This window comes from Pseudonaja textilis, chromosome 1 (genome assembly GCF_049901715.1).
Source record: "Pseudonaja textilis isolate UNSWEBS1 chromosome 1, rPseTex1.2, whole genome shotgun sequence".
In the NCBI taxonomy this organism is placed as follows: Eukaryota; Metazoa; Chordata; class Lepidosauria; order Squamata; family Elapidae; genus Pseudonaja; species Pseudonaja textilis.
The window spans coordinates 239,465,277-239,488,168 of NC_141990.1; the positions used below are offsets into that span (position 1 = coordinate 239,465,277).

General features: G+C 38.3%; 1 protein-coding gene across 2 annotated transcripts in view; it reads right to left on the reverse strand.

Annotated features, from left to right (window-relative positions):
* The window catches only part of INSC (INSC spindle orientation adaptor protein), a 152,392-nt gene that overhangs the window by 48,960 nt on the left and 80,540 nt on the right, over positions 1–22,892 (reverse strand). The window contains exons 3-7 of one of the 2 annotated variants that reach the window (XM_087921051.1): positions 20,487–20,832; positions 17,417–17,469; positions 16,852–16,975; positions 15,047–15,160; positions 6,803–6,928 (exon numbers count right to left, since the gene is read on the reverse strand). In XM_087921051.1, the coding sequence (XP_087777177.1) occupies positions 6,803–6,928; positions 15,047–15,160; positions 16,852–16,975; positions 17,417–17,469; positions 20,487–20,832 (763 nt within the window). Of the gene's footprint in view, positions 1–6,802; positions 6,929–15,042; positions 15,161–16,851; positions 16,976–17,416; positions 17,470–20,486; positions 20,833–22,892 lie in introns of both variants that reach the window. The other variant, XM_087921052.1, reaches the window with a different exon arrangement.

The following is a 22,892-nucleotide window of genomic DNA, read 5'->3' on the forward strand; positions in this document are numbered from 1 at the left end:
TGGGCAAATGTAATGTTGAAATGCACCAATATGAAAAATTGGGGGAGGAGGTGTTTTAACTATTGTGAACTTGATATTCCTAGGTCCAGCATTTTACTGTTAAGCTAGATAATGCCTTGTATTAATCATGACCAGACCAAGGTAACAGATAATAGATTTACATGGACAGTACACAACTGTCTGTTTCTTGAGCTTCTCCTTCCTCCAGAATTCAATGTAAGCATACATGGCCAAGCCATTCCAATTTTAGTCTCACAACAATCTGGTAAGATAAATTGGTACAGTCTTCCCTTCAGGTCAGCTTTATCTGAAGAGTTCCTTGATTGGGGAGACAAATCATGAGGAAACATGATTATTATAATAGTAACACCTATACATCCAACATGAAGAAACATTTTTCTACTATTCTCCAAAGTATTTTGAGGTATTCAATAAAAAATAGGCAGCTTACACCTGGAAGTTTTGAAACTTTAACCATCTCCCCATAACTTCAACATAGAAATACAGGTAGCCCTCCGCTTAAGACCACAACTGAGCCCAAAATGTATGTTGCTAAGTGAGAAATTTGTTAAGTGAGTTTTGCCTCATTTTATGACTTTTCTCACCACATTTGTTAAGTGAATCACTGCAGTTCTTAAATAGTAACATGGCTGTTAAGTGAATCTGGCTTCCCCATTGACTTTGCTTGTCAAAAGGTTGCAAAACGGAATCACATGCCATGAGACACTGCAGTCATCATAAATGTGAGTCAGTTGTCAAGCAACTGAATGTAAATCATATGACTATGAGGATGCTGCAACAGTCATAAGTGTGAAAAATGGGTCATTTCACTGTTTTCAGTGCCATTGTAACTTTGAACGGCCATGAAGAGAACTGTGGTAAGTCAAGGACTAACTATGTTATTAGAATTGTACCAGAAAGGTGATTTTTTCCCCCCCATTATCAGAATATGATTTGATATTGGATATATCTCGCAACTCTAAAATCTGTTTGCTTCACATTCAGCTGTGCCTTTAATTGAGGTAACTTGACAAGTAGGGATTTCAGAAAATCGGTTTCATTTCTCAAAGGCACAGGCACACATGCTCGGTTTCCACTGATCCCTTTCATTTCTTCTAAGTAGGTTGAAAGCACTGCAATTACGATGAAAAATAACAAAGCAAGAGTTTTTCATTATTTCAACACTGTTATTGACTCAGAAAGACTTGCTTTTATCATGTGAGAAACATGTGAGAAATATGTTGCTTTTATTTTCTGCAACAAAGTGTGAGTCCCAATTACCGCAATGCAGCATTAAATATCCCACTAGGATATTAAATATCCCACTGCCTTATCCAATGAAATGATGTTGGTATAAGCATTCTTAACTTAGACAACTAATTGATAACAAAATCATTTTGATTGGCTGATAATTGCATTACTTTGCCACCAAACAACTTCAGTTATCATGATGTCATCTGTCCTTTAAAACAGTTGCTGTTGTTGTTGTTTAAAAAAATCTAATGTGCTGCAGGTAGTCCTCAACTTAAGACCACAACTGAGCCAACAATTTATGTTGCTAATAAGAAATTTGCTAAATGAGTTTTGTCTCATTTTATAACTTTTCTTGCCACATTTGTTAAGCAAATCACTGCAGTTGTTAAGTGAAACTGGCTTCCCCATTGACTTGGCTTGTCAGAAGGTCACAAAAGGGATTGCATCACTCCGGGACACTGCAACTGTCATAAATGTGAGTTAATTGCTAATTGTCTGAATTTTGCTCACGCAACAATCAATCACTGCTGCAATGGTCGTAAGTGTGAAAAAAGGTCATAAATCACTTTTTTCAGTGTTGTTGTAACTTTGAACAGTCACTAAATGAACTGTTGTAAGTCAATAAATGTAATAAATAAATGCTGAAATAAGTTGGTTCCTCATATTCAACACTGGGGAATGTCTGTGTAGACACTACATCTGCTCATTTGAGGACTAAAATATGCTGCAGGCAGTGGTGGGATTCTTCCGGTTCGGACTGGTTCATGCGAACCGATAGTTCCAGTGAGCATTTGGCCCCGCCCACCCACCCCCTGTGCTTTATTTCCTGGTTTTTTTTAGCACAGCTGATTCACGCGACAGAGCATTTTGCTGCACCTCAGCTGTTTTAGTCACTTTGTACTGCAGTAGAAGGTAAGTATTAGACTGTAAAATGGGATTTTTTAAATGCAGAGCAGGTGTGTGAAGTGTGTGTTTGGAACGCGAAGCAAGCGCTCACCGAACCACTTGTTACACCAGTTAATCGCACCCCTGGCTGCAGGCCCTTTCATACAAGCCCCATTCCCAATATTCCTGTGAACAGGGTGGCTTTTTTTCCTTATTTTTACCTATTTTATATAAAATAAGTTTAGAGACCTATTTGTGTGAACACATCTACAAATCTCCATGTTGTCAGAATTATTGCCTAATCAGAGTTCTCAGATGCAGGGATTTGATTGCCTTCAACTGAACATGGTTGCAGCTCTCTTCAGTTCCTCACATACTAGGTAAAGACAGCGTCAGCCCCTTGCTTAGAGCTAGTTTTGTTTTTCCATGTAAAACAGGAGAGACAAGAACAATCATTCTTCCTCTGCATAACTTATCTTATTAGAAATACAAAGCCTATGGATTGCCAAGTTAAAATGTGATTGTCTTGTTTGTGGTCAACCATATTTTAACCTGGCAATCTGTCTGTGGGGCTAAGGTAGGGTTCCGTACATCTAGCTGTTTGATATAGAGAATTGTTTTAATTTAGCAAACCACAGTTACAGAAGTAAGAGCTGGTTGGGGCCAGGTGGTTAATGTATGGAAATCAGGAGATTGTGAATTCCAATTCTGCCTTAGGCCCAAAACCAGCTTTAGACTTTGGACCAGCCTCTCACTCTCAGCTTCAGGAAAGAAGCAGTGGCAAATGACTTCTGAAAATCTTGCCATGAGTCAATACTGACTCAAAGTCATTCTCTCTCCACTCCCTACCCACCCGCCCCCCAAAATTGTTACAGAAAATAAGTAAAATTCATGATTTAAAAAAATACTTCTTTTCCCTGGACACTTGATGTCTAGAGGTACCAAGTATTGAAACTGGATCTATCAGAGTACAAAGTATGTATTCTACTGAATCCCGCCCACCTGCCCCACAGTGGTGTTTATTAATGTAGCCTAACCAATATTTTTTTCTCTTCACTGCTGATGCACTTGATTTACTTTATATGCCTCAGAAAAACATTTATGAGCATTGTACAGGATAATATAAAACATACTAAATATATAGAACAAACGTGTCAGCAAAGCAAAAATTAATATAAAACACGAAAATCAAAGCAACAATCAAATAGAAAAACTAATACCACACTACTAGAAGCAAAAGATTGCATTTTAAGTACTAAAAACACTAAAGCTACACACCTAAAAACAAACCCTAGTGCCTATCAACTATTATATGCAGGTATCAGATGATCTTTACTTGGAAGAACATTTTGAAGCCTGGGAAATGCCACCCCAAAACAGTCCTCTGTCTTGTTTCCACCCTCGGTGTACATTTGTAAATAACCATAAAGCAGAATTTATATCTTAAATTAAACTACAAACCATAGAAACAAAAACTAAAACCAAGCGGGGGGGGGAGAACTAGCATCTCAACCCTCCCTTTCCTCAACAACTATCTACAAACTCCCAACACTCTCCCCAGATAAACAGTCAGGTCTTCATGGCCTTCCACAAGGAGGAGGGGAGGGGGAGGGGTGGGCTTCAAAAATTTCAGCAACCAGGTCTCTCCCCGGTTGTTGGGTTGGTGTGGCCATGGTGGGCATAACCTAGTTGGGCATTTTTGTCTTCCCCGAGCCTCTGCCCAGGTCCTGCACTTACCTCACATCCAAAACAGGTCACGTGGAGACTCCTGGGAGTGGAGGGGCAGGGTGGGGTGGACAGGGACAGCCAGGGGTGGGATTTGATGGTTCTCCAAACTGGACATAACATTAACTAGTTTCTCCTGAGTCTGGGGGGAACCCGTAGCAGCCCACTCCTGGGGAGGATGCTGCAGTGGGGGGTTATCAGGAACACAAAGGTGAATGGTTGTTTCTCTTCTGCTATTGTTTCCTTCAGAAACAAAAATGAGGATGGAGAAGGAAGGGAGGCAGTTAGAAAGCAGAGAGTGCCCAAATCAGATTTTCATGACAAATGATTACCAAAGAATTACAAGAACTATAGGTAATCCTTGACTTACAACAGTTCATTTAGTGACCATTCAAAGTTGTAACGGCACTGGAAAAAGTGACATGGACGTTTTTCAGTTACCATCTTTGTAATAGCCCCATGGTCATGTGATCAAAATTCAGATGTTTAGCAACTGTCTGATATTTATGACCATTGCTGTGTCCCAAGGTCATGCAATCCCCTTCTGGGATTTTCTGACAAGCAAAGTCAATGGGGAAGCCAGATTCACTTAACAACTGTGGCAAGAAAGATTGTTAGATGGGGCAAAACTCACTTAGCAAATGTCTCATTTAACAACAGAAATTTGGGGCTTAATTGTGATCATAAGTTGAGGACTATAGTAGAATCATTTACATAACATTACACACATTTCATTATTTACTTTCCATTCTATCAGTTAGTCCTGCTGCAGCTCAGATTCCTAAAATATTATCAACGCATCTTTATAAATCCTTTCATAGGTTACAAGTATAGACAAGAAGGAAAAACTGAGAAATCTCATCCGGTGATTTTCTAAATGTGTGTAAATATGGGAGGGGGAAGGAATTTCCTTTGAAAATTGGCTTGTACTTTGGTTAAAAAGATGTTCGGTCCCTCATCTTTTCTTCCATCCTAACTATTTAATTATAAAGCACATCATTGTAAAGTAGAAATGAAGTAATATTGTTTTGTTGAAGAGACTCATTGTTCAAATACAAGAAGTGTTTTATTATGTATGAAGAATATGATGATTTAGTGAGTGATTGGTAGCCTTTGTTTTCCATTGTTCAAAAATGTATTTCTGAAGAGTTGAACTCTATCAACAACTCAAATGAAAAATGGGGATAACGACATGCTTCAGAGTTTGTCAAGTATCTACCACTCAGAGTTAAAATTAGCTTTTGTAAAAGAAAAAAAAAAGCAGCTTTTCCTGATACTCAGTTGTTATATTTGACTCACAGTGAGTATAAATCTACATATATGGTCAATTTTATGGTGATGAGGTGATATGCCATCTCTTTACCATACAAAGTGACATTTCGGAGATGACCAGAAAAGGACCTGAACCCATATAAAACACTCAACATTTCAGTGAGTTTTTTCTTTCTGAATGCATAAATTTCTCGACAAAATAAACTAACAAATTCATACATTGTAATTTCATATACTTTTTTTCAGACACTCTGCATTTACTTTATGCCAATGCATGGTAAACAACTTACTATTACAGGCAACTCAAGCATACCATTCTAACAGGAAGTTATAAATTATGAAAGTGTTGAGTGTTCAGAAAATAGAATTTATTATCTTCACTTAAACTAAACACGGGAGAGCAAAAACTGGTAATTCACAATTTCAGTTTTGAAGGTAGCCCAGATAGTTGAGAGTACCTGAACTCTTGTTACCTCAAGACCAAGTTCCATCAATGGACGGGGAAAGCTTCGAGATACTTCATGTTTAGAGTCCTCAGAATCACTTATTACAACTCATATGCCATTGGCAATGGACAGCTCTTAAGCAAATGCATGTAGATGTGCAAAAGGCAAGGGAATGTTCAATTAGTACTTACCTATACATGAAATGCTTACTAGGCTCTTGTCTTTTTAGTTACTTTTGCTTAAAAATAATTGGATATTGAAATGCTGCTGAACTATACATCTTTAATACCATATTTATTTTCAAAATGGTTGAAGGCTCCATCCACAGTATACCCCATAGCTATTTCTACCAGTAGAAAATAAATATTTAGGTTGGTTGCAGTTCATACTTGAGAATGCACTCATTTGCTCAGGAAATAAAGGAAAAAAGGAAAGTTAGTTAAGTGGTGACTAACTAGCGGGATTAAACTATGGAGTAGGATCGAGGTGTTCGTGCACCTTGTATTTCTGGGAAGAAAGCTGGGTTAGAAATAAACTGGAAATAATCTCAGGAATATTTATGACCACATATAAACTATGACAGGAACAATTAAACTAATACCACACAGAATACAGGAAACACCCTCTCTCTTGAATCTTATGCTATTGTATTCTGCTATGACAAAAATGAAGGGAAACTTTATAAACCTGCATAGAGGAATCATCATACACAGCAGGATTATATATGGTGCTTAGAATCTGCAGGCACAAACTCGTATCCCAATGAACAGGTTGTTCCCAGTCATTAAACTAAATGGCAAGTTTCATATTGATTTCCTTGGGGCAATATTTGCAACATTAACCCAGCCCATTTGCTGAGAAATAAACCTGAAGTATTGTTTTAAAATATATCACCACCACTAACATATTTGTGAAAAACTCCACTGGATAATCAACAACACATCCCAAACAACATCTAAAAAGCCACATACAACAGGCCCTATAAATATCACACAGAGAACAGCATACACTCTGCTAGAGAGAAGTTCCCTGAAGATGGGCTCTAGCATGAGTCTGAAAGCTCGGAAGTCAAAACCTCTGGTCCCAGTGACTGACTGAGACTGGATCCTGCAATCAATATTTGTCATCAGTGAACGTTTGGGTCGCACGACGCAGCATGCGTTAGCAATCTGCTAAGGACAGCACATTGTTTTTACAGACACAAGAGATGGAGGTGATACCTTTTCCAGCTGTTGAATTCCTTCTTCCACACAGCATACTGAGGCTAGTGTCCGGAGTATTTGAGGATATAGGCATCTGAAGCAATCTTGACGGCAGATTTTAAGCAAGGCAACAATACCTCCTTCCTATAAGCAAAAAAAAAATTCAGTAAATAAGTTGAATTAAGACTACAAGTGAAGAAGAAGAAGAAGAAGAAGAAGAAGAAGAAGAAGAAGAAGAAGAAGAAGAAGAAGAAGAAGAAGAAGAAGAAGAAGAAGAAGAAGAAGAAGAAGAAGAAGAAGAAGAAGAAGAAGAAGAAGAAGAAGAAGAAGAAGAAGAAGAAGAAGAAGAAGAAGAAGAAGAAGACATCGCAACAATACAAGTGGCTCAATAAAAGAAGCCATGTTTTAGAACAGGGGTGTCAAACTCAAGGCCCGGGGACCAGATCCGGCCTGCAGGGTGCATAAATCTGGCCCGGAGGCCTGCACTGGAAATAGTGAAGGACCAGCCCACAGTGCCTCTGTCAGTGAAAGGGGAGTTCAGGAGAGCCACAGCCAGAGGCTGTCACAGCCAAAAATGGGGTGCAGGCAGGCCACGTGCAGTCTCCTTGAGCTCTGTTTTTGCTGGCAGAGGGCTGCAGGAGGCTGTCACAGCTGAAAACAGAGGCCTGGCAAGCCATCCTAGCCAAAAACAGAGCTTTGATGTGTGACATTGAACTGGCCATGCCCACTCTGGTCACAGCCCTCTGGGCCCCTGAGATCAAACAGAACCCTGATGCAGCCCTCAATGAAACTGAGTTTGACACCTCTGTTCTAGAATTAGGTTCCAGTACAGTCCCTGTGTGCTCCAACTTCTGTATCAAAATGCCCGAACAGGCTTTCTAATTGCCTTTTTTTAAAAAGCATTTTAATTAAAAATAAAGGACATCTAGCATTCTGCAAAACAAAGAAACATCCTCATGCATAATTTTTATTTCCAGGAATGTTTCTGGACTACAGGTAAACACCAGAAGCATTTTTAGAAAATAAAATGGTGGTTGGCTGTGACTCAGTACTTGTTTGGCCGTGTGCCTCAAGTTCAGGGGAAAAAATAGTAATAGAAAGCAACTAAGAGATTATATGAAGTGATGGAGAATTACTTCACTATTTTGCCTTCTGCTAAATAGGCATTTTGTAATTGGTTGTACCCATAAGTAGCCATAAAATGGTCTCCAAATTCCAAATGTGTAGATTATTCCAAAAACACCAGTCACTGAAGGAGAAACCAGGCAGCCATTTATTTTGTGTGTGTTTGTGTGCGTGTGTGTGTGTGTGTGTGTGTGTGTGTGTGTGTGTGTGTGTGTGTGTGTTTGATGCAGTGTTTTAAGTGGTTCCATCCAACTCCATCATTTTATTATTGCCCTTTTAGTAGTTCCTGATAAACACCTATCACATCACAGGAACTAAACCATGATGAAAGTTAACCATGCAGGCAAAGTGCTTAACATTGTCCAGGCCAGTTCTTTGTATAGTGACTGTCTGCATAGACCCAGTTCACAATTTATCCAGCAATTAGGTTCTCATCTGTTAAACAAATATTAGTTCCAGTCCTTAAAGTTTGCATCCTAGTATACTGGAAACATAGCTGCTTATCATAGCTTTATCACAAAATATAATTAAACAGTTTCTAGTAACTTGAATTTCTCTAAATTGAATGTCTCTAAATTGATGCTAAAACCGAATGCTCTCTAGAGGACATTGTTTTATTAGTCCTCAAGAAAAGCAAACAACAGAAAAGGAGAGAGAGGTGGGGGGGAGGGGTACCCCAGCTGGGTTTGTGGCAGGACTAGAATTTACTGTCTCCAGGTTTCTAATCCGGTGTGCCCTAACTATTAAACCAATTGGTTGTCTTCATTTCTTTCTTCCACCTATAAAGTCTATGTGCCTCTTTGCCAAATGGTGGCACATTTATTCCTTCCAAACTCCATCGCAATATCTTGGCTGTGTATGTAGCACTCAGCAGTGATTCCATTTCAGTTTTTTTTTGCCATATAGCATCCATGTAAAGCAGGGCTGTCAAACTCGCGGCCCATGGGCCGGTTGCGTCATGCGCTGGCCACACCCACACCTGGTTTAGCAAAGGTGGGGAAAGTCCCAATACATCACATGTTATTTCTAGGCACTTGATTATCTAATCATATATCATGGAGTGGAATGGATTCTTATAATCAATGCAAACTACATTCAGGTTGGTCTTCCTTTTCTTGCAGTTTTCCAAAATCATCTTTTTAATTAAAAGCTGATCTGATCTTTTGTATTATTATTATTTTAAAATCTAGCTTATAACACTGATGTTCCCAGGTAGTCTTTCCTTCAAAAACGAATTAGATCCAATCCATTCTAATCTCCAAGCCAATCTCTGGCAATATACAAGTCTGAAGGTTCAATACAAGAATTGGCTGGTATAGAAATAATCTTAAATCTGCTTAGCCCTACAGAAAGTTTATTACTGACTAGATGGGAATTATTTGCAGATAAATGTAATTAGGATTTTAACCGGAATGGTTTTGTGAAATAATCCTTTTCCATTTATTAATATGGCTACAAAGCAATTCAGAAAGCTTTTATTGGCACAAATACAACCAAAAATGTGAATGAAATTCTATTGATTTCTGGAATTAATACCATAAGCAAAGACTTTATTTTCAAATCACTCACTCTTGAAGTCACTGCAATTGGGCGCTATTTGTAATGGCAAAAGAACATTGATTGTTATAAACATTGATACATATAAAAATAGCTTGATGGTTCTTTTTATGCCACTGTTAATCTTGAAAAATGGAAACAATAGATTATTTAGTGCCTTCAGTCAATCGTTATTCCTGATGATGACTACATAGACAAATAATTTGGAGATTTTTCAGAAGTGCCATTGCCTTCTTCCTAGGTCTGAGAGAAAGTCACTGGAGTCCAGCTGGCTTTGTGCCTACAAACTTAAGTCTTTTGGTTTCTGGCCTGGGGCCTTTAACCAAACTGCCTCTCTATTATTTATTAAGATAATTTATATCTTGCCCTTTCAGAATAAAAATCTTCCCAAAGGAGATTTAAAACAATGAGCATTGAAGAATCTGTTTGCCAGGAGAGACATTATTTTTAATAACTTTCTATTCTGGGAGAAAGCAAATATCTGAGTAACCAACTCATCACTACTGGAAAGTGAGAGGGCACCATACTGCACTGGCACTGCAAACCATGTTCTAGGCCACAGTAGAACTGTGCTTTCTTTCTTCTGATCTGCCTCCACCAAGAACAAGTCTGAAGATTTCAAACAAACATTTGTTTGGCAAATAAAGAAGCTTGAATAACTATCTTTGCAATAATGTTAAGAGAGCCAGTCAACTATACCAGTAGCCAGGGGTGGGTGGCTGGGGTTCTCAGAGGTTCGGAAGAGCCCCTAGCTAAGATTCTGTACAGTTTGGAGAACCCCAAAATCCCACTCCTGGCCCACTCCACCCCACCCCTCCCAGGAGTCCACAAACAGCCCCTTTTGGATGTAAGTAAGTGCTGGATGTACACAGAGGCTCGGAGAGGGCGAAAAACAGGCCTCCTGGAAGTTCGGGAAGGCCAAAAATGGGCCCATTTCCAGCTTCCAAGGAGCCTCCGGAGCCCAGGAAGACCATTTTCGCCCTCCTGGAGGCTCAAGGAAAGCCTCCGGAGCCCGGGGAGGGTAAAAACGCCCCCCCATGGTACAGGAGGCTGACTAGGTCACACCCACCATGGCCACGCCCGCCCAGCAACCAGGCAGAGAATCCTTTGCTAAAATTTTTGAAGCCCACCCCTGCCAGAAGCCCTTTCAAGTGCACTATGTACAGCCAAGTTCATAATTTTAATTTTGTTTAAGAGAGATAAACTCTTCATTCATGGGTAGGAAGTAAGGATAAACATAATTGTTTCATCCCTCTTCATCCTAATCCTCACTGTTCTTTACATGTAGAAAATAAATTAAGTGTATAATCCTCTTGCAATCATCATAATGTTGGAAAGTTGGTATAATCCAGTAAAGGGTTATTATCCCTGCTTTTTTTTTACTTCTTTCTGCAAAAAAAGATAAAACAGTTGCAGATGTTTTAATACTTCTCTATTATAGCCTAAGGAAATTTTTCCCCAGATAATCTCTTTCAATTTCAAAGTGGCTCAAACTAAATTCAATCTTGGCCTTGGTGTTTGCTGATTAGATTAGCTTTTTGTTACAGAAATGGCTAGTATTTACTAAGTGTGTAAAAGTAAAAGGTTGAGACTATAATTGTTGTATTTTACTGTGCTGAAAAAAGTTGGAAGTCAATGCTTTTTTTTCTTTTCTCCTTCACTCTACACTTCTTTTTCCCCTTCCTATTTCCCTACTACCTTTACTTTCATGAGAGAAGGTGAATATATGTGTCCCAGGATAAATGTTGCAGAATCCAATCTGGGTTGGTCACCAGGACCAGAGATTTTGTCTTCTGAGTTTTTGGACTCATGCTGAAGAGAAGTACACACTCTGCTAGGGAGAAGTTATCTGAAGATGGGCTCCAGTACGAGTCGGAAAAGTTCAAAAGAAAAAAATCTCTGCTCCTGGTGACCAACCCAGATTGGAACCTTTATTTTCATTTATATTTTATACTATTAACTAGCTCAATACCCGTGCTTCACTACGAAACTATGTGGTTGGGCTTAGATTTTGGGGAGGAAAATAAGGGGGGCGGGATTCTGCCTCTGCCTATCAGCATCCATCGTTATCCATCTGACTAGAATCCTGTCAGTGTGTGAGAGAGTTGAGGGCTGTTTGGAAACAATATTTGCTGTGTGAGGAAGGAGACAGCAAGGAGCTTGGGCGTGGCTTTGCTCAACTGTTCTGTACTAAAGCTGGTTGCTACTGTGAAACTAAAACTGAAACTGAAACTCCTCTCCTCCGCTTGTGTTTTGCATTTGGAACAGATTTCTTTTCAGGTGGGGAGGTGTAGTAGAACCCCTTAGCATCAGAGCATGAATATACGAAATACTAATGCTCTTTGGATCATTTCAAAAAATCCTTTCTTAGTGAACACCTGGAAGCTAAGAGGAACATACGTACCAAATTTCAAGTTTGTAGGCTTTATGGTTCTGGAAATTTTGTGATGATGCGTGAGTGGTATTTCGCTTTTATATATAAAGATTATCTTAATAAAAAATAAAAAATATCAAATTCAATCTGGGTTTACAAACTGAGTTATGCTCTTTTGAATCTCACTTTCCCAATACTGTGCCAATCAAATGGCAGTTTTAAAGAAAGTAGGTTATGTGGACATAAAGTTTAAAGATGAGAAGAAGCTGGACCTTTTCATAAACCTAAGCCAAAATTTATTGGGAAAAATAAATTGCTTAACATTTTAAAGACTTCTTCTTCTCAGGCTTTAAAAAGGTTGCTGGAAAAGCAGGCATAATAAAGAGGACTTTTAACTATCAGACTAAGAAGGATTTTGATAGTGACCTATTCAATTTCTTTTATTAAACACCATTGATTTTCACACTGTTGCCTGTAATAAAAGACAAATAAATTTATTTGTGCCTCTCTGTGAAAGAAAATAAGTTAATTTCATTTATTTACAATCTATATTTGATCAGCCATGCTTGGTTTGGAAAATATCTTAGATATATAGGCATTCATAAGGCCAGCTTTCACTTTTTTAAAAAATAAATGATTTTGGGAAAAGAATTGTTGGCGATATAAATCATATCCTAAAGAATCATTGTGGGTATTAGAGAGTACTTTGACCTTTCCTGTGATAAAAGCTAAATAAATTTAACAAAGAATTTAGAAGATAAGAATCCATTCTTAATTTTTCTCATTTGTGATCTCAAGGCTTTCGCCATTTTGTTATATTACATTGGTTCTTTAAAATGAACTAATATGTAAATCAGGGGTCCCCAACCACCGGTCCGCGGACCGGTACCGGTCCATGGATCATTTGGGACCGGGCCGCCTACTTTGCTTTGGCGCCATCTTATTCTGACACATCTCACCGACACGCGGCTACAGGCTACTCAGGTGAGCAGCAGGAAAAGGGAGCTGGGCAGCCACAGACCAGCTGTCTCTCTGTCTGATGGCCTCGGCCTCCCAGCACGCTTGGTCCTCCACCCACGGGCTTCCCCAGCCCCTTGCCAAGCGGGTTTTCTACCCCAGCCCAGCAGGGCCCTTGCTGCCTTCCCCTCGCCTGGCTGGCTGGGCTCCTTGGGCATCCCGGCTGCCTCATGCCGAGAAGTGTGCTGCCAGGCGGGGGCCACGCGGCGCAGGGCAACACTCCACCGCCCAGCCCTGGCAAGGGAAAGCAGCGGGCGTTCCCCGGGCGGCAGCCGTCTCTCCATCTGACAGCCTTGGCCGAATCTTCCAGCGCACTTGGATCCCACTAGAATGGGTGAAGACAAAATATTTGGGCTGTAGATATTTTGGAAGAAGGGGAATGTGTGGGGATGAGTGGGAAAGTGTAGCTATCTGTTTAACATTTTTAAAGTGAACAGCGGTGTTTCTCAATTTTAAGAAGTCCGGAATGCTGTCTGGGTAATTTTGGGAGTTGAAGTCCACATAATCTTAAAATTGCTGGAGTTGAAAACACTGGATAGGCAAAGGGTTTCTTTGCACTTACATATGTTTAGTGCAATCCCTACTATGTATATATGACAAATCTTTAAAATGTGTGGACTTGGACTCTCTGAATTCCCCACACACCTTACAATTTTTGAGATTATGGAAAGCTGAAGACCATATGAGAGATCGAACCCATCCTAAATTTAAAATCTGAATTGCAGATTACTACCTTACAAAACGCTTTTGGAGAAAACATATATGTTGCCAAACATATATTTTTGTTTGATCATGATCAACTGAATCATGATGACTTTATTGGAGTCTAGTCTTGCATTTATACACATTTTTAGTAATCCTCCAACATTGGTTAATTTTGGTGAGTTGATAGTGTAATAGTAAATAAAATAAAAAATAAAAATAAATAAATAAATAAATAAATAAATAAATAAATAATTTAAAAATAAATAAATAAATAAAAACCCCTAACCGGTCCTTGAAAAAGTGTTTCTGCATGAAACTGGTCCCTGGTACAAAAAAGGTTGGGGACACTGATGTAAAGAATGAGTAAATGTTATAATGCACCTACAAGAGCTAAGGAACAAAACAGCAGTCGATTTGAGCAAGTCTTTGTCAACAACTTTAATTTCTCTTCCCTCTTTGGGGAGCTAACTTGTTTCTCCAATTCAGCTTTTCCACTAGAAGTTCTCTTATTTAGGCTGCTTTTATTGAACAAATTCTTCTATCGTACCTGTTCCAAATAAACTAAGAGAAAAATCTTAGATGTGCAGTGCAAAGTCACATTTAAAATATTACAACTTCTTTTTGCCTGAATGGAAGTATCAAAATGAGGGTTGATATTTTCACTAAAACAGGAATTATTTTTTTAGCCCCAATTATGTTATTGAGTGTAGAAACAGGTAATAAAATTAGAGCTATGTTTGGGTACAATATTCCTCCTTTTCTGTAGTCCACATGTTCTCTACAAAGATGGGGGGTGGCATTTTGACCCACATTCTCATAAATGAATACCCACATCAAAATAACTTACCTTATGTCCGGCCAGAACGTGAAAATAACATTTAAAGTAGCACAGTATTTAAACAAAATGATTCGATTGAGATCTGCATATGTGGGATTGATTGGAGTAGATTGCAAGGGCGACTCCAAAATATAAAGTTATTATATTTTATCTATATCTTAAATTATTGTACATTATTACAATTTTATTTTGGATTGTATTTTATTACTATTTCATCTTAAATTGTATTTTGCCTAGATTCCATTTTAAATTGTATTTTATCAAGTTCCCTTTTAAATAGTATTTTATCAAATTTCATTTTGAATTGCTTTTATTAAATTTTAGTAACAAATTGTTGCTGGAACTTTGCACTTTGGTATGGCCCAAGGGCTAATCAATAAAGACTTATTCTATTCATAATCGCTGATGAAAAATGAAAAGATGGAGAGATGGGGAATGTACGTTTTGAGATAAAATGCCATCAATGCGGTAGTAATTCTTAAATTTTAAGAACAACAGCCTATATGATGTTGATTATTTTCTCTGGAAAGAAAAATCTACATTTTAATGTTCGGCGGGGAGTGATAAGACATTACGAAAAGAGCCCTCCCCCCACATCTGGATCTCAACAAATAATTGTTCTAGAATCATCCCAAGGGTAACTTGCCTTGGCAATGATGCGACACAAATGGGATCCTTCCTGAGTAAGGCTGAATAAGTTGCTTACAGCTGATTCTACAGAGTAGAGGTTATCTGATGAATCTATTTCTTTCACCAAGTTCTGTGTAATAAACCACAAACAGAGACAAAAAGAAATAATTGTTAAACTTTGCTCTTAGGGTATTTAGAGAGTGAAGCAGACTGAACTGACATTCAAACTGGAAAGGAAAATACTGCTCTTCTTCAAGTACTAAATTCAGAGTACCAACTTTCATAAAGAAGCAACTTTATTAGGACATGTATCTGGAAAGGCATGGAGTATATTCCAGAATTCAGAATGTTTTCTGAATAATGTCAAAAGTATGATTAAATATTCCTTAGCTCTATAGATGTGCCAGACCCATTACATATATCTATTGAAGGGCATTTTTACTGTCTTTTTTCATCTCTCATCCTTTTTCCTCCCCAAATCTTCCAACGATACTCACCGTTGGTGTTCTTAGTCATCATTACGGTTAGCTTCTCAAGACATGGGTAACTTCTCTTTTCTCCCTTAACCAAAGCTGTTTTTTGCTGCTCTAACCCCAGACTGTTAAACTGGAAAATTGCTAGCTCCTTTGAGGTGGGGAAAGAAAAGAAAAGACTCTCCTTTTTCTATGTTGTACTTCCTTCTTCTCTCAGAAGCACCCCTTATTAGGAAATATTGCTGAGCTTTCTAATCCTCTATGGTTCCCCTTCAATGTTGTCTGTATTGGTTCCCAAGACAATTCAGTGTCTGGGATGCTTCAAAGGACAATCTGGGCTAAGACTACTTGTTGCCTCACTATCTTACAACTTTGGATTTCTTGCTTCTTCCTCCTTTTCTTGCCTTCTTCTAACAGCCTTTTCCTTCCTCTCTCCCAACCCTCACCATTTTTTCTAGTCAGCCATTAGTATTATGCCTTTTGAGTCTCAAATGTTAACAACTCTCCCAGGTAATCAGGTCCCTCCCTTTTCTATCTACCTGCAGAATGTGTAAGACCTGAAGCAGATACCTTTGTGGCCTCCAACCAGATTCCAACAAAATCAAAACAAAAAGAAGAGGGGAGCAAATCATTTTGGAATCGTTCAGCATTGAGGAGTGAGCAAACCTCACTCCTTACTAGCACTGATGTTGTGCTACTTAGTTTGGATAATGAAACATCTGCAAAAAAGACAATCAAACTCAGAGAGCATTAAGGACCCCTCATTTCAATCCTGAGTCACAAATATTCTCCTCTAAGAGTGGTGTAGTGGCTAGAATGCAGTATTGCAGACTGACTCTGCCCATAGCCAGACGTTCAATCCTGACCGGCTCAAGGTTAACTCGGCCTTCCATCCTTCCAAAGTTGGTAAAATGAGGACCCAGATTGTTAGGGGCAATATGCTGACACCCACTTAAAGAGTGCTGCAAAGCACTATGATATATAAGTCTAACTGCTACTGCTAAGTGCTATTATTGTTCAGAATTGTTGCCAAGAAAACCGCATGGCTATATTCATATTGTCACTAGGAGTTAACCTGGATGGAAAGAAGATTTTACTTTTATGTGTTTATCTAAAACATTTTCTGTGCTCCAGTAGTTACTCTAACATTTGACTTACAGAACAAATAGTTTTCTGTTGACACTGTAGAGTAGGTTTATGTAGAGAATGTTTATATTTGCAGTCTTAGTATTTTCCTAGTATGAAAGACAATAGATATGTCTCAAAATACTTCATGATATCTTGAGAGATATAAATAGAAGTATTGCCAAAATATATTTTTGCTACCAAAAAGAAAAAAATTACCAACCTTTATTTCATATGTTAGAGCTAGTTCTACCAATTGAGCAAAATACTGTGCCACTGTGGTCAGCGCATCATTAATACAAGATTTCATTGATTTTAATATTTGTTCATCTTCAATCTGTATGCACCTAGAAGGAAATGTTTAAAACAAGTATCGGTCAGTGGCACTGTAATTTATAAAACAAGATCTATTCAAGATGCTACACTAAATAGCAGCTCTATAGTATCTATATAAAGGTAAATTAAAATTCACAATTAATATGATTGCCACCATTTGTGAATCAACAATATATAAAAATCCCCTGGGATTTTCCATTCTTTTCTATTAAATACATACTTTTCCGCAAAACACATATTGAATCCCTATCACAACATTAACTATTAATCCAAAGAGGAGACTTATGTTAATTAGACCTGGTAAAAGTTAGGCTTTCTCTGCAAGTGGAAGAGGCCTATTGGTTTCAAATCTATCATAATATTATAGCTCCTCGACCCATTATGGATGTCCGCAATTTTTAATATAGGTTTGCTAAGATAAAAGTACACAAATCAATAATGTTTAATATTACCTTTCAGTAACTGTTGTAAGCTCTGAGCATTTTTCCACTAGCATTTTTTCATACTGCAAAAGATAGAAATAGAAATGTGTTGCATTAAATTATTTGAAAAAGAATCAAAGTATGAGCTTTATTTTCAGACACATGTTATGAACTCAATCCCAGTTCATGAAAGTAACATGGATAAGCAAAACATAAATGGCAATGGCAGGATGGGCTGAGAATGGAGGATCAGCTCCTTATTCTGGTGGGCAGGGATGGATATCAACAGCTCTGAAGAAACATAAATGCCTTCCAGGTTCATTCTATGTGGGGTTCTGCTTTTCCCTTCCCTTTTGATATCAAATAATAACGAGGAATGAACTACGTGGGATGTCTCTCATTCTCCCACATCTAATCCTGTTTTAGGATATTGACCAGGGTGGGAATGGGGAATTAACTTGTTTGTGATCGCTAAATATTATTCCAATATTCAGAAACATCAGTTGCACCTAGAAATTATACCTTTGTGGAATTGGGAGGGGAGAATTTTATTTTATTTTATTTATTTATTTCTTTTTTCTTTCCTTTCTTTTTCTTTCACTCTCTTTTTTTGTAGGTGGTTAGAGAGGAATTACCTGATTGCTAAATTCATGTAATACCCATTCTTCTGAAAAGTACGCAGAGTAGCTAATTAAAATAAACAAAAGCAAAATTCCATTAAAAACGTGATTTCAATATTCATTTGAAATCCAGGATAGATTAGCATATCCAGGCTGATGTTCTGGATCACAGCACCGACAACTCCTCTGTCAATATTAGGATCACGTTGCTATGTAAATACAAGATGCTATTTTTTCTAGTATTCCTGATATCCAAACTGCTCATAAACATATAGGAGCTTGATCTGGATTGGGATCACAGCTAATCGTTTTCCAAGTTCTCATATTTCTTTTTAAAAGAAAGTCATACTTTCTTTTAAAGTATGTTTTAAAAGTACAGTTTCTTTTACAGTAAAGTTTTAAAAAGTGCATAGCTGCACTTTTTCATTATGAAATTCTATTGAGTGATCTTATTGAAATGAGCAGGTAAGTGCAAAGATAGCAAAGGCTGTATTAAGGTTTCCTGTTCTTATATTGGCAATCTTACTTTAGAACATAAAGGATTAGCAACCATGTAAGAAAAGTAGAATGCACCATAGAAGAATAACACATTTTATACTTTGCAAAAATTGCATCCAAAGCAAAAAGGAATTATAGCATAAAGAGAAGGACCATAGACCCAATATAAAAGTCTATGGCTTACATATAGAAAATCCAGGTTTATTTCTTGCCATCTCCAGCTCAATGGTTCAAGCAACAGATTATGGTTTATTTTAATTATTTATTTCTTATTTATTTATTTAGCACATGGCAAATACATGGATTTATAGTGGTTCAAATGTTAATGTCCAGTCCACACAGCCACTCAAGGACAAGGTGGTCTATGTTGAAAAAATCAGACATTGGGCAGGTGTAAGCTCTTGATGGACATTCGGACACAATGTGATGGATATTTTGTCGAGGAGCACCACAGTCACACTGAGGAGTAGAGACAAGATGCCATTTAAACAAATGAGTCCTGGCAGACAACATATTGGGTATGGATCCTGTTCAGAGTTGACCAATGCTGGCAAGGAAGGTCAAAACCTGGCACCTTTTGTGTAGGGCAAGGGTCTTCAAACTTGACAAGTTTAAGATTTGTGGACTTCAACTCCCAGAATTCCTGAGCCAACATGGCTAGAGGAGGAATTCTGGGGGTTGAAGTCCACAAGTCTTAAAGCTGTCAAGTTTGAAGACCCTTGGTATAGAGTAATCTATGTAACTGCCTGTATCTGGGCGTTCAGCAGCCCATTTGTCTTTCCACAGTGAGTTGATGTCCAAGTTGTTAGACAGCTGTTGAGCAAGTGCCAGAGAGGGCTTCCTGGGTTTAAGCCTGCCAATTGATAGAAGAGGAAGATCAGCGTGCACAGGAAGAAGTAGGTTTCTCATAATTTTATTGTACTCCTTCACTAAGGCTTCCTGCCTTTGTAGAGCTGGTGGTGTAATGTGGCTCAAGACAGGGAGCCAGCAAGTAGGAGTAGATTATGATAGACTATGGGGAAGTCCTTTGAACCAAGTTCCTGATGGGTAGATGCCAATCAAAGCATGCAAATTGAGCTAGCTTTTTTAAACAAAATATAATTGATTTCATTTCTAAGACCTCACCCCCACCAACTTACTCTGAATGGTTTACAAGAAGATTGTAAATCTTCAGTAAGGAAAGAACTCAAAATTCTCTAGCAATAAAAGTACTGTTGGAAGAAATATCCATCTGGGTTCAGTTCAGCTGATTGGAAAGATGGTTTATTGGTGGACAGGACCATATGGGTTTGAAATCCTGGTGCAGCTGAATACATGGGGTTGAGAGGGGGAGATATTTATACCCTCTGTTGGGCCTTGGCCTTGAGCTTCCTGTTCCTGTGGCAAGACCATGTATTCTATTGGCTGTAGTCAGACTCCCATGTGGAGTCATGTTTGTCTAAATCAAGTTTGGTGGAACCTTGGGCTGATGTAATATCTCCAGGTGCCATGTGGTGAGCTCTGCTGATAGATAATCCTATTATGTCCTGGGGGTGAAGGTCTTTTGCCTTGTAGATAGGATGGTACCAAAATATCTGCTGGAGGCAAGGAGCTGAGGCTCTGTCTCCAAGAGCATGTTTCTCAATTTCTCATCCAGGAAAATATAATATTCTGCCTTTTTAATATTTCCTAAAATATTTCACTCTTCTAGGAGAGGGGTGGTTACTAACTTCTTATAATATTATGCCAGACATAAACTGCAATAATTATTATGTTCATAGAATCTGACCTGGTACAAAGCTGCTTCAGAAGCTTCTTATCAAAACAATGGTTCTGACATGATTATATACTGTACATTATGCACACACATAAACACCGACATATTCTTTCCAGTTCCATGGAGTTCTAGACTTCCTTGTTTTTAAAAGTAGTTTTTTTTAAATGTTTATCTAGACTGTTAAGTAATAGTTTCATAATACTACCTGTTCCTAGATTGATTTTACCTGATGCATTTCTTCCCAAGAAATCTTTGTGAGTATATTATATTCATTGATCATTGATCGGACTTGACAATTGACCCGGACTGTCATGCTGTGCACCCTCTGCCATCTATTCTTCTCCAATTTTTGAACAATCCTGGTCAGCTCAGTACTTATAATCCAAGCTCTTTTCAGCAACAACTGCAAGTTGTCACAGGCACCATGTTGTGATGAAACAGGAAATTCACCATGCGCATCTTCTTCCAGACTGATTGGCTTAGACTGAAGAATGCACATGCATTCACTATCAGTCATAAGCTTCAAGTCCTCCATCCAGCGTTGGACTGAGTCCATCTGAATTAAATGCATACTAAAGATAGGGGGAGAAAAGAAACACTTTTAGCAAAATAATATTTAGCCAATTATATTTCTGTTATACTGTATTTGAGAGAAAGAGCAACATGGCATGGTTCTTCACATCAAGTCTATTTGTGTTTCAGCTAAAACATCTGGTTCAGTCGTGGGATTCAAATTTTTTTACTACTGGTTCTATGGGCGTGGTTTGGTGGGCGTGGCAGGGGAAGGATACTGTAAAATCTCCAGTCAGAGATAGTATTTGTCGGTTCTCCGAACTACTCAAAATTTCCGCTACCAGTTCTCCAGAACTGGCCAGAACCTGCTGAATCCTACCTCTGATCTGGTTGCCTACTGATAGAAATAAATTTGGTGGATATTTGGTGCAATCTATTCCACCAATAATTATGAAGGCATGTGCAGAAAGTCATGAGTTGATTTTCATATGCATGGATACGAAGTTTCAGAGAGTTTCAGCGCATACTCTCTTTTGAGCACAGCATTCTATATCAACTCATCTCAATTCATTTCAAAGATAGGACACAAATACAGTGGTGAGTGACGCTCACAGGTTCATTCCAGATAATAGTCTCCAAATGTTTGAGGACTATTCTGTTCAATTTGCTGAATAAAAGCAAGTATATATTACAATGGGTTAACATGTAGAGTTTTTCTTCATTCTATTTTTGTTTGTATTAATTTTCACTCTTTAACTTTCAGTGAAATTATATGTACAATACAATCCTCCTTGACTTCATTTCTTCTGCATCGTAGCCTCCATCCTCCTCTGACACTACCCCAGGAGGAGGAATGGAGCCACTGAAATCCTGATAACCTATTTTAAGGAGAAAAGGCTATTTTCTTATCCTTCAGCATAAAGTTTAAGATAAACAAATAACAAAAAGTTGTATTTCTGCCCAGCTAATCTACTGATTTATTTAGAGAAGCACAGAAAATTGAATTCAGCCATAGTCCAGTTTATTATTAGCTAATATGATTAAAGGTCATTTAATGCTGTGATTCTGTAAGCTGACCAAAGACATTAGTCATGTTACTGGAAGGGAGGGAGCTAACAATTATGCAAGACCATTTCTTTCCCTGCTAAAAACAAAAGGCAGCTGTTAAAATATTTCTTGTATGCTGATATGAAATGAAAGGAATGAAATGGTTATAAATGGAAATTAGGATTTTTTTTTTCAGTTTGGAGATGGTGAAACTATTTGCTAAGAAATTTTTTTGTTGTTGTTGAACTATAACCACATACAACACAGCAGATGAATATAGCATTCTATGGATATAATTTGACATTTGTCTGAATCAAATGAGACAATGTGGTCAAAAGCATCCACAAAATTCCCCCCCTCCCGCCAGCATATTCTAAGTAAGCTCTGCTAAAACACAAATACTACTCCTGAGTTGGGAAGTTGATTCTTCTCTCCCAGGGATTTTTAAAGCAGAATCTCTTCCAGAATTTATTCTCATCAAACAAATATCAAATCTTTCACCAGCAGGGGGAACTCTGTGGAGTGATAACCTTTCCTTCAGGGATATCAAATGGGGGGGGGGGATACCTCCCCAGCTGTAATCTTTTTACAGCTTTAACTTATATCATTAGGAAATGGTATACCGATATAGTATGGATAATATAACAAAGGTAGAGTGCTATCATCAGATGGTTTGAAGCTATTGATCTCAAGGGGGATGACTCCCTCAGTATCTTGTTTAAACAACCCCACTCTCCCTTATCTTTTGGCAAATACCCTCACTGTAATTTACCTTGACATAAAGATTAATACAGTAGTTCAATCCACATTTGAGATTTTTGAGAAGAGATTGGATAACCATTTGTCTGAAATTGTGCAGTTTCCTGCCTGAGCAGAGGGTTGGACTAGAAAACCTCCAGGGTCCCTTCCAACTCTGTTATTCCCTCCCTCTCTTCCAGGCTGCTCCTCTCAGCTTCTGTTCCTCTTGGCCCTTCAGGATTCATTCCCAGCCAAATCCTCTGACCAATTCTCTCAGAAGTGAAACTTCTGATCTCTTAGGTTTTACCTGAACTGAACAGACTACCAACAGCCC